This window comes from Manis pentadactyla, chromosome 7 (genome assembly GCF_030020395.1).
Source record: "Manis pentadactyla isolate mManPen7 chromosome 7, mManPen7.hap1, whole genome shotgun sequence".
NCBI lineage: Eukaryota > Metazoa > Chordata > Mammalia > Pholidota > Manidae > Manis > Manis pentadactyla.
This window is the reverse complement of record NC_080025.1, coordinates 141,590,703-141,604,044: the sequence shown is the minus strand read 5'-3', so window position 1 is coordinate 141,604,044 and position 13,342 is coordinate 141,590,703. Positions and strand designations below refer to the sequence as shown.

At 39.4% G+C, this 13,342-nt stretch overlaps 1 protein-coding gene across 1 annotated transcript in view; it reads right to left on the bottom strand.

Annotated features, from left to right (window-relative positions):
- Window positions 1-13,342, bottom strand: part of CNTNAP2 (contactin associated protein 2) — a 1,980,972-nt gene that overhangs the window by 781,348 nt on the left and 1,186,282 nt on the right. The window contains exon 12 of the mRNA XM_057504985.1: window positions 7,598-7,769. Within this exon, the coding sequence (XP_057360968.1) occupies window positions 7,598-7,769 (172 nt within the window). The remainder of the gene's footprint in view (window positions 1-7,597; window positions 7,770-13,342) is intronic.

The window sequence follows — 13,342 nt, the reverse complement described above, 5'->3', positions numbered from 1 at the left end:
ATGGGGATAAACTGAGACAAGGTGAAAAGACCAAGTAGATCTCTATCTCTCCAGTGAAGAATCACAATATGAACAGTCATGTAAGAAAGTTAAAGCTGGATTATGTAACTGGTCTTTTTCATTTGTTCATTTTGAGCTGGTGATATGGTTTTAGGACCATGAACACCTCTTGTCCTAAGAGTGTTTTTGAACTGTTTGCCCAAAGGAAATCCAGCTTCCCACCTGGAAAATCACTTACTGGCTCCAGTTCTCCCTGGAGGAGCCCCCGTCCGCCAGTCTGTTCTTTGCTCCTCAGGAGTTGGATGGGATCAGATTTACAGTGATGTCAGAATTGAGCGGAGGCAGAGCTTTGAATAATGTGAAAACTGTCTGAGAATCCCTCTCTCTCCCTTACTGCTTCTGCATAATCACCATTAAGTGGAAGGAAGGTATTCCCAGCAGCCTACAGTTTCAGTAACAAGAAACTAATGTTAAAAGACCAAGTGTTTCCCAATATAAAGGAAGTGCTAGCACACAGTTTGGCACAGCACAGCCTAATTGATGACGTGAATGTTTCTAAAGAATGAACAGACAGGGACGGTCAGGCTGGAAATGTATGAAAAGGTGTCAGACCCAGAGGATGGCAGTTCGCAGTCAGCAAGATCCAGGTAAGAGAAAGGAAACCTGGCATAAATACTGTCACCACAGAAATCTCCATGTTTGTGAGACGGGTCTTCCCTTTCCTATTGTGGAAGCAATTTTTAGATATTTCAAGTTGAAGTTTTGATGTTTATTTTTCGACAGGTTTTCCTCATGCTGTGGCTACTGTTCTGCAGATAAGTGGCATTATTGCAGGGACTCTGGGAGAGTTCACCTCTGTACTCGGGACAAAAACTTCAGAGACATGTGGATTCAGTTTCGGTAAGACAGTCTAAAACCATGGAGCTTCCGGCGAGAAGGAGCTAGGTCTTTGGGAGCAAAGACAAGGGACCCAGAGTGCTAAAGCGTTTAAGTTCCGATCAGTGAATCTCTCCTCCCACCTCAGCATCGAGGCCCCAGGAGGGAGTGTTCACTCTGTGGCAGGATCTTCAACAAGTACTTATTGACTGAATGAATCTCAACAGACACTGAGAAATCCCGTGGCAGTGGCAACTTGTGCCCTGATTTCTGCCTTTGGGAATCTGATTCATAGAGGACCTCCCATCAGTCTGAGGTGGGTGCAGTAGAACAGAGCCATGGCGTGCTGAGGGGGCGAGGGGGCCTCGACAGCTATCCCCACTCCCTATGCCCACACATGTGCATAATTAATTTCAGCTTGTATGCAGTTTGCAAGAGATCTAGAAATCCCTGTTTGTCTCTATGGGGTCTATAAACATGTTTTACACATGAGCGTGCTTTACAGATGGCTGGTAGACCAGACCAAGGGAATTTAGAGAAGGACAGCACAGAGCATGCAGACTGAGTGATCAACTATCCTGGGTTACCCAGAACTGAGTGGGTTTCTCCAGGAACAGGGTTCTTGGTGCTGAACGCTGGACAGACCCAGACAAACTGGGACAAGCTGCCACTTCCACAGACCTGCAAACCCAAGCCTAGAAGTAGACAAGGCACAACCCGAGGCCAGCAGGAATAGTTGTCAGAGCAGGTGGGAGAGAGACTAAGTAGGCTGAGGACCCTCAGGGGAGCCTAGACGGACTCTGAGCAGACCATGTGGAGCAGACCCTGCTGCTCTGGTCATGAGAGGTTACACAGGTTTGCTGGCCACGACCCGGGGGCCATGCTGGGGGGTCAGGGAGGACACTGAAAATGGGACAACAGCTCAAAAAGGGAGTCTGACCTTTGACTAGGTTTGAATCCCATACTGACCGAATATATACGTATCTCTCTCTATAGTTATTAGGGTGTCCAAATGTATGTGTTCAAGTATTTATTTTTTCTACTATTGATTGGAAATGGGAAGCAAATGGAGATCAGTTTTAGAAAATAATGACTGCTGTATATGCTCTTCATTCAAGTTAGGACTGTACATTTAAACCTGCTTTTATAGAAACTCATGACTTCCTTCGGAACTGATAATATTAACCTACTTATTTCACCTTTCCACCCAAGTCAGCTTATGTTTGAGACCTCTCACACTGTATCTATCCAACAACGTTCATTTAAATGTTCTTATAGAAAATCATATTCTTTTCTTTCAAGGAAAATATTCAAACAAGCTGGGTAGATATTCTTGAAAAGAAAGAATTGAACTAAAAAATAAAAACTGGGTCTGTAATTACACATTCCCATCCAAAAATATAATGAAGACTTAATTACTAACTCAGAAATAGTATCCTGCCCATTCACAATTTCTCAAGGGGTAATTTTGTAGGCTGTGGTTAAACTCAGATGTTCCTCTTCCTTTTCTACTCTGTGCTGTCCAGAAAGTTTACTAGTTTTGTTTCTTTATGCATTTACAAAGGAGGTTACAGGAAAGGTAAGGATTCTAATTCTAATGAACAACTTTCATTGTTTTTCTACCACATGCTGACTCTTAACAATATGAATTTGCCTTGGCCTCTAAACAGCCATTTAGGTCCCAAGTTTCAATCTCCAGGGGACATTACTGGCCTGAAATTAAATATATCCTAAAACAAACTTATCATATTTTCTTTAAAGCCATTGCCACACTTAAAAATTTGTTCCTCTGTGTTCTGGTAGAAAAATGGTATAGGTTGATTTTAGAAGTGGAGGACAGGAAAGGACAGATGCCTTTGTCTCCAAAAAAAATAAAACTTGACTCACACCAACTTAAATAAACAAGTGTATATATATATATATTTTTTTGACATAAAAAGAGGTGAAAGTGGTTGCGGACTCTGGCTCACCTGGGCCCTGCTTTTCTTGACCACACAGCCCCAGGCATGGTGTCTGAAGGTAAACAAGGACAGTGGAGGGGAAAGACTGACATCTGTATCAGGAAAGTAACAGTTTTTTCAAGAAAACTGCCGCTCACTCCTGCTTCCCTCTCATTAGCCGGGACTGTGGCCCACCACTGCCCCGATGACAAAGAAAACATGGCTCTCTGGCAGCTGAGCTATGAGGGTGGCTGCTGGATTGATATAGAAAATTACTATTACTCACAAAATGGATAAATTTTTCAAGTCATGAAATCACCTACGTAGGCCCAAGTATTTTAACTCCAGCTACTTGGTCGCACACGCCTCCTGTCACTGTCTCCTGCAGCAACTCTCCTGCTTTACAAACTCTGACCGGCACCTGCTGGGACCCTTCAGGGACTCCTCCCTGCCTCCCACCCTCTTGCCTCCCCCTCTCCCTCTGTCCCCCACCTGCCTTTGAGATGCTCCGTGGTTCTGTTGTGGGCCTCCCTGGAGGGGGCCAGTGAATAAACCTAAGGGTAGTTGTAGGAGTGACTCTGCAGGTGTTTGGTGCTCAGGTTTCACATGCGGGAAGAGGTCAGAGGGAAGCAGGCTGAGAATCAGATTTGGGCCAGGCACCTAAAGATGTCCTCTACAAGGAACTGGCAACGCGAGGGCACCAGGAGCAGATAAAAGACGGTCATTAACCAAGGGGAAAGAAAGAGGTTATCTGCTGGATTTCTTTCCATTTTAAGAGAATATTCTAGCAGCTGAGGATCTGACGATGGTCCTCTTCCCTAGGAGCAGAGTATCACGCAAAGGATAAAGCTACAGGATTCCAATGTTGGAAGAAGCCCCCTGCCCACTATTCACCTTCTCCACTCCCAGTTTTATGGCTGTTTATGAAATACAGCTAAATAAACCAGAGGACCTCAAAAGGTAATGTGATGATCTTGTCAGATGCAACATCTTGTTGTGTAATCTGTAATCTTCAGATAGATGCTTGCTACATACATATACACAACTGCCTTCTTGACCTTTCCAGTTAGATGCCCAATAGACCTTTCAACTCATGCCCAACACTGAATTCCGGATTTTTTCCCCTTAACACTCTGGCCTGTCTCTACCACTAGCCTTTCCATTTGAGGAAATGATAACTCCTTCCTTCCAGTCACTTACCAAATCACTTGGGTTTACTCTTATTTCCTCTCATGCCCCGCATCTAATCCATCGAGAAACCCTACTGACTGTCGCTTCTATACATTCAGCATAGACTGCATCGCACTGCCTCTAATGCTGCCACTGGGTCCTATACCAGAGGACCTCTCACCTGGGTCATGGTATGCTGTGATAGGCCCCCTGCTTCCACCTGTCCTCCTCCCACAGCCAGAGTCAATCCTTTTAAAGTGTAAGTTAGATCATGTTGTTCCTCCACTCAGAAACCTGCAACAGCCCCCTTGTTCCCTTAGAATAAAAGCCGAATCCTCACAATAAACTGCAGGTCTCCGGGACCTGGCCTCTTGGGCAGCTCTGGCTCTCCTCCTGTGACCCCGCTTCTTGACCTTCCAAACGTGCCACCCTAGCTCTTTGCTGATCCTAGATCATGCCAGGCAGCCTCACTGCATCGACTATTCTCTCTTCCTGTAATATCGCTCTTTCCCTAAATTGGCATATTCTAATGCCTCTTTCTGGTTTTGAACTAGTATTATTTTTCAATGATGCTAATTTGAACAACCTCTAACTACAACCTAATATTTTGATCTCTTGGAATGCCAGTCCTCCTTGATTTGCTGTATTTTTTTCATAGTATTTATTCCTCTGACTTACTCTAATATTTACTTATTTATTACATCTGTCCTTCCTTCCCCTTGCCAAGAATGTGAGGTTCCCCAGTACAAAGATCTTTCTCTATTTTGTTCTGTGATCCTAAGTGCCTAGAACAGTGTCTGGTGCCGTGGTTGCCCTCAGAAAATACTCCTGAGTGAGTAATTCTATAGTGTGGGATGCTTGCTCTCTCCTTGATTCAATGCTATGCTCAGAAAACGAGTAAACGAAACAAGTCATCATGTGTAAATCCACACACAAAGAAAGGAAAATCAGTTCAAATCATAGGGTATTCCAGAATGACACACAGCAGGACTTCTTCACAATCATCTTCCCCAAACTATTTCCCTAAATTCTACTCGTCAAATCACGACAGCTGCTCCTATTGTCTCCAAATATTTTGTAAAATTCGTACCTGTAGTAGCTTTTCAATTTTTTTTTACTCTATATTATCATTTATTCTTTCTTTTCATGTCTTTTTTTTTTTCTAATATAGCTCTCAAATCAATCAAACTGAAATTTGAAATGAGAAAAGTTTTAAAAAAGGCAGTAGAGGCTAATGTACAGAGAATTTAGGTAGTTTGAAAATAAATGGTAGAGATGAGGCAGTTGCAAAGTTTCAGTTAGTGAGGGAAAAAAATCAAACCAGGGATGGGCTGTAGGGATGTATTATTAAAGTGCTACCTGCTGGGTCACCACTAATGAGGACAGGCTAAAACCACAGGTGCCCTCACGTGGGCAGACAGACGTGCGGGGGAAGTCATCAGTGAGTTGTTCACTGGCCTGAATAAGGTGAATATGGTCCTGTATCATATATACAAAAATACAACGCTTCACAGATTAGGATTTTGAACTGGGAACCTTTTAGATGAATAAGGTAATCTGCTATTTCCCACACGATGATCACATCACAATATATAGTTATCAAATCATCACGATGTACACCTGAAAATAGTATGTCAATTATGCTTCAATAAAAAGTCATTGCCCTCAAAAAATAAGGCAAGTAAAAAATGGATTCCATAAAGGGTTTTGAAAATCTGTGAGTGTCAGAGGTGACTAATTCCCCACGGCTACTCCTCTGAGTTTCATCCTGGAGGTAAGAAAGATACATTCCTTGTTCTGGCAGCTACAGGCACTTGTCTGCATGAACAACGGGACTGACCCATTTTGGCTCAAATGGTATTTCGTGTAGCCTGTATCAGTCAGCAACTGAAATCTGTGTCCCCATTCCAATCTTCTGCATTGTTGTTGCCTAACCAGAAATGCCATCTTCCATTCTCATCATTTACCAAAATCTCATTCACTCTTTCAGAGCCAGTTTAACTACCACTCTCTCCCTGGGAGTACACCATTAAAATCTCAGCATTTCACCTGTACTTCTTTGGTAGCAAACAGTTTAATTATAATGCCCAGGAAACACACTGTTTGACCTGAAAGCAACATCACCATAAAATCTAGCCTGTTTACAAAAGTGGAATGAACTAACTTGGGTATGACTGACAGCAATTTTTGTATCATAAAAGCTATTGACATGGAAAATGGATAAGGTACTAAAATACCTCAGTATACTTATAAACACTACTAAGAAGGAAAATCTTCCTGTTTAGAAAACAATTATTAAAATTTACAGATAGACATCTAATACCAGAACATATGATCTTAAAACATTTATCTCTCAGGTTTTCTGATTATTGCTATCACTTGCTTTAGGCAGGACAAACAGTTATTACATTATCGACAGTTCAAAAATGAGGAGCATCTTTCTGTTAAAATTATTCACTGTTCTGTTTAAATATAAATTGTTTAAGCTATCAGAATGAGTATTTGCATATGTGTAATAGAAATAAGCACTATGTTATATCATCAAGTCTTATTATAAGCATATTTAGGCTTTAAAAAGTTACTTTCTATAGTCATCATTTAAACTATATTTTACCTTCATGCAAATATGACTTTAAGATTTTAAGGAAGCAAACGTAATTCATTATAGAGTATATATTTTTAAGGTTCATTATATGTCTTTGAATGATTTCCCCAAGCACCTCCTCTTAAATGAAATAAAATTATTAGAAACTCAAGGTATATACTTTGTTGAGGGCAGACTGAGACATACAGAATTTTCACTTTCCAAAATATAAAATTAAAGAAATTATTTTTCAGAATAAGATAGTCCTGTCATAAAATATTTTAAGACAGTTTAGAAAATCACCTAAATTCATCAGATTAAATTCAACTCATATTTAGATGTAGTTTGTTTATGGACAAAACATCTCAAAATGAAATTTTTCATGTTGGAGTGGAAAGCACTTTTTATAAGTGTATTAAGATAGCATATGTAGTACTATCATAATATTTCAAAAAAAATTGTATCTTTCACTGTATAAGAAGTCAGCTAGGTTTTTATATAATGTTCCTCCCAGACTTGCAAAAAATTATAAAGGTCAGATTTTGTAATATTTCAGTGTGTGTATTTTGTAAGCAGACTTAATGACATTAAACTCTCTGCTTTGGTAAATCCTCATTCTACAGACATATTTTAGTGCATCTTTTCCTGCAGGAGTGGGCTTCAAAGGAATAATATGCTAAGGGTAAGTTTTGACCAAGACAAGACAAAGGGACTTTTCTGCTTGTGGGCAAAGGAATCAAAATGAAGAGAAACTCTGAGTTACTTAATAGCCCAGCTGCTGCTTACAGGACTATTTGCATATTGTTAACATTCACTGAGGGGTCGATGTGGTATCATAGACAGTTCTGTCATATGTATATCCATGTCCTGATATAATGTCACTGCTAATACCACAAAGACACTCTCACAGGCATGGCAAATGGCCCATCCTACCTTGCCCATTATAGAGTATGTGTTTCACTTGTCCAACAAAAACATGAACATGGAAAATTTGGACAATTTGATGTAGAATGAAAAGCATGTTTACCTGTCTATGATGGCACACATGTCAATGCTGACATTTGCAAAACTTCCTGGTCTCCTCTGAGCCACTTCATATAAATTCACAAGTTGATCATCCACTTGAATGAGCTGCATGCATCCTTGGAATGAAGGCTGAAGGACAGAGTGACTTGAGTTATTCATCTGGTTCAGAAAACCTGTGAGAGAGAAGAAATAGGAATGTTAAATCCTGAGTACACCAAACTTCACTAAAGTCTCTCTGGGTATTTTCCCTGACTACAGCCATTATATCCAAGTACTGTGCATTATTGATCCCTCCTGATGTCATATTCAATGTAGAAGAATGAAATCTTTTCAGAAAGCAACATTATTTCAGGGGAAGAAATAGGGGTTGAACCTAGGCAAATGTTTGTCTCTGAGGTCTATCATTCTTCACATTTCCTCTTTGACATCTTCTTTCATACTCTGTCACACCTCCCCATCCCTCTGCTGTTGAAGACTCACTGCTGTACTTCCTCACCTGACCCTGTGCTCAGAGATCAGGACATAGAAGAGACCTTGCCCAACTATCCACTGCCTCTCTTTTACACCTTCAAAACCTATTTCTACTTTCTTAATACCCTAGAGACCTGTTATTCAGAAGTCAAGAAGCTAAATTAATATTATCAATTAAGGTGAATTTCTTTTGTGGATTAATGTCAAACTCAATGCAAAGAGATATTTGCATTACAGTTGATTTCTCAATTTATAAAATCCAAAGGAACATTACAAAGAGATAAACTTAGGTATAAGGGTCAGTCACACTGCTCTGAATACACATCTTATATAAGGTACCTAAAATGGCAGAGGGAGCATAAATGATAAGAAATGAAACTGAAAAGAAAGAATAATGACAAAAAAGAGAGTAAACACCACTGGTTGTGTTAGGAAACAGACCATAAATATACTAAGTTTGAAATCAGACATCAAAAAAATTTATTGCACAGTACCTTTACTATTATGCTTTTCTAATAGAAAAATGAATAATTATTATTATGGCAGAAAATTTGTAGGTCATAGGGAATAATGTTTATTGATCCCATTAGGTATCTCCAGAAAGTCCCCCAGAGCGTCTACTTTTCCTATCATTCCCCACATCAAATTCAAGTAAATTTAAGCTGTACTAATTTGTCTGTTGAAAAACTCTGAAATTATTCACACATTCATTTCAATCTAATAGGGTATCTAGAGCAAAACACAATTTACACAGAATGGGTTGGAACCAAGATGTGTCATTAATTGGATAAAAGTGAATTTTCAATACAAACTCTTCAGAAAAATTTGGCCATTAAGTGATACTTTAGAATGTTCTATTCTGTTTGACTATTAATAGTAGTTTAGGATAATAGAAACCTCCTTTCTCCCTTTATTAACAGGTTACAATATTTCAAGTCTAATAATTATCATTTGAATGCCCTTTTTAGGGTTAATCACAGAAGTATATATCATTTTCTATCAACACAGTATGATATAAATCTAGCATTACACTTGAATTAATTTCTTGACTTAAAAATAAATATAAGGCAGTTTCAATGTTTCATATGACTCATTTTTTTCATAAGTCATAATGTTATTTTATTTGCATTGACTTAGTCCACTCAGAAAATTGCTGGTCTCAGATAAGTGGTCTATTTAGAGTAGCTGTATGCATATATATGATTTTCAATCTGTTTAATCAGGATAAAATTGAATGGACTTTAATGTCTAAACTTAGTAGACAGAAAACATCCAGCTGTAACTTGGTTGACTATTCTTAACAAGACTATCATTTGGTTCTGTTTTTTTGAATACTTGGGATTCAATAAATACCCACACTAACTTTGAAGTATTCTAAAATGGGTAGACCTATTTGTGAGAACAAAATTTTCTCCGAAGCAAGGCAGCTGTTTAACACACAGATCACTATGGATTGGGCAGTATTAGATTCAAAATACAGGACTTCACCAGTCATTTGTAACAATGTTCTCTTTGGCACTAATGAATTTTGGAGTTTGAAATTTCCAAGTCCTTTCATTTTTCTACAAGGGATACATTCTAGAAGATAATTATAGGACAAACTACTACACACCCATGATAAATTGGGTTTTTTCCTTCCCTTGCATTATCTTGAGATACCCCATGAGTCCTTGCCTCCTGATGCTCATATCCTTTTGTGGTCCCCTTCCACACTAAATTAGGGCTGGCTTTGTGGTCAATAGGAAACTAAAATAGTGGGGGCAGCATGTGTGACTTCTGAGCTAGTTTTCAGCTTGGTTTCTGAGATTGTTAACTGAGAAGTCAGCTATCATGCATTGAGCAGTCTGTGGAGAGATCCATACAAGATAATAAATCATGATTTTAAGCTATTAAATTTCAGGGGGATTTTCTACACATCATAAAGACTAATAACAAATTTGGTACTGGGAAAGAATTGTAATGACAAACTAAAAATGCAGCAATGACATAGGGACTGGGATGTCCAAGTAAAGTGGTCAGGCCTTGAAAGGACTTTTAACAGAAGTGTCAGTGCTCTGGAGGGGGTTATCAGGAATGGCTTAAGGGAACTGAGCAGAAATGTTATTGGCAATGGGAGGAAACTGGATCCTGGCTATATAGGAGTGCAGTGTTTAGCAACAGTGTGATATGAGAAAGAAAAAGTTATATTTAATGAATTGTTAACCCTGCTAAGACCAGTTCCAGGCAGAGAATTCTGACTGGACTTTATAGTAAAAGGGGAAATAAAGAGAAAAGCTGGAAAAAAATGTGAAATGCAAAGAAGCCAGGACTTGATGGATTTGAAAATAAACTATTTTCTCAATTCCAGTTTCTCCATATGGTGAACATTGCAAAAATTAAGAAACTACTTCTGGGAAAAGATCAACCATTAGTAAAACATAATCTAAATATGGCAATAATGTGTACTGTAAATCCATGTTAAGACCTCCAAAATGTATTACCTGGTACCTTAAAGAACAATTTAGAGTGGGGGGTGGAGGGGAGATGGTGATGTGAGAAGTGAGGCTGAAACCTCCACCCAAAACCACATATAACACAAAGATCAGCAAATACAACTAATCCCGAAACATATAACCCAAAGACAGCAGAACAGACTGTCTACATCTGGGGAAAAGAGAAGACCTCACAGAAAAGCATAAAGTAGCAAAGCCATGATGTGGCAGAACCCAAGCTCTCCCCCAGTGCCAGCTCACAGGTGGGAGAAAGAGAAACAGAGCAGGGAGGGAGTAGAAGCCCAGACTGCTAAAAACCCACCCCTGGAGATGTGCACCAGCAGCATGAACCTACATTACATGGTGCTCTGAAGATTAGTGGGGTTGGGAAGCAAAGACAGAATACTCAGAGAGACTGAGATTCCAGCTACTTGTGGAGAACAGGTACCACAACTGGCTGCTCCATCACAAAAGAAAGGTGGGCACTTTGAAAGACTTCCCAACAGTGAGAGGTGTGCTAAAGGGGCAAGGATTACATAGAGATTGCTGCTCAGGAGAAAGGGCAGGTGGACAAAATTGTGATAGCACATTCAGCCAGGCAGGTGGGAAACTTTCAGGAGCTTCAGTGCTCCATCCCCCTGGATGGCAACACAGCACCGAGGGCACTGCCCCTGTGATATACAGCCTGCTTTTTCTTCCTCCCTCCAGGCACCAGTTAGCACACCTACAGCCCTGACATTGTGCCAGGCCAGCAAGAGGGTGGCCCTACCTACAGCAGCTACAGGAGTGTAATGCAGAGGCTCCTCACTGCATGCTTGGCCCACTGGACTGGCAGTGGAGGCAGGCAGTATAGCTGGGAAGAAGGAAAGAGCTCTTTCCTACTGGGCCAGTGCCTCAGGCCTGTGATCCCTGCCATTGCTCCAGGTGCTAGGCATCTCCAGAGAGTAGAGCATCTGGGCACTAGAAGGCACCACTTACACAAAGTTATTACTCTATAGGAATCATTAGAAATATGAAACAGCAAAAAAATTTTGTAAAAACATGAATCCAACAGACACCAGAAAGAGGGCTAAGTGAAATTGAAATCAAGAATCTTCAAGATAAAGATTTCAAAATAAAAATCATAAGGATGCTCACACAGCTACACAAAAATAATCAAGATGTCAAGGAGGACTTCAAAAAAGAGAGAGAAACTTTGAAAAATGCATTATCTGAAATGAAACATATAATGGAGGGGTTTTAAAGCAGATTAGATGAAGTAGAGGAGAAAGTAAATAAACAGAAATCAGAGAACAGGAAAACAAAGAAGTTGAGACACAGAGAGAAAAAAGGATCTCTAGGAATGAAATAATAATAAGAGAACTGTGTGGCCAATTCAAATGGAACAGTATTCTCAATAGAGGGGTACCAGAAGAAGAAGAGAGATAAAAAGGGATAGAAGGTCTCTTTGAGGAAATAATTGATGAAAATTTCCCCATTTTGGGGAAGGAAATAGTCTCTCAGGCCAGGGAAGTGCAAAGATTTCCCAACACAAGGGACCCAAGGCAACAACAAACCATATAATAATTAAAATGGCAAAGATCAAGGACAAGAACAGAGTATTAAAAGAAACCAGAGACAAAAAGATCATGTATAAGGGAAAGCCATCAGGATATCAGCAGGTGTCTCAGCAGAAACCTTACAGGCCAGAGGGAGTGGCATGATATATTTAATGCAATGAAACAGAAGGGCCTCCAACAAAGAATACTCTACTCGAAAAGATTATCATTTAAATTTGAAGCATGGATTAAATGTTTTCCAGGTAAGGAAAAGTTGAGGAAATTTACCTCCCACAAACCATCTCTACAGCATATTTTAAAGGGACTGCACTACATGGAAGTGCTCTTAAGGCTAAATAGCTGTCATCAGACAAAATAAAACCACAGTAAGGAAGTAGACCGACTAATTACTAACCAAATGCAAAATCAAATTAACTACCCACAAAGTTAGTCAATGGATACACAACAGGTAAAGAATATGAAACCTAATATATAAAGAGTGGAGGAGGAAGATGAAGGGAGAGGAAAAAAAAAGAACCTTTAGATTGTGTTTGAAATAGCATAATAAGTGAGTTAAGTTAGACTGAGGTAGTAAGGAAGCTGCCCTTGTACCTTTGGAAACCACAAATCTAAAGCCTGCAATGTCAATAAGTACATATCTATCAATAATCATCTTAAGTGTAAATGAATTGAATGCACCAATCAAAAGACACAGAGTTATAGAATGGATAAATAAACAAGGGCCATCTATATACTGTCTACAAGAGAGTCACTTCAAAACTAAAAACATACACAGACTAAAAGTAAAATAATAGGGAGAAAAATGCAAGAGTTGCAATACTTCCATCATACAAAATAGATTTCAAAACAAAGTAATGAGACAAAAAGAACATTACATAATGGAAAAGGGATCAGTCCAACAAGAGGATATAACCATTATAAATGTCTATGCAACCAATATAGGAGCACCTAAATACATGAAACAAATGCTAACAGAATTAAAGGGGGAAATAGAATGCAATGCATTCATTTTAAGAGAATTCAACACACCACTCACTCCAAAAGACAGATCAACCAGACATAAAATAAGTAAGGAGACAGAGGTACTGAAAAATGCATTAGAACAGATGGACCTAATGGGCATCTACAGAGCACTCTACCCAAAAGCAGCAGGATACACATTCTTTTCATTGTACATGGAATGTTTTCCAGAATAGATTATATACTAGGCCACAAAAGGAGCCTCAGCAAACTTAGAAAGATTGA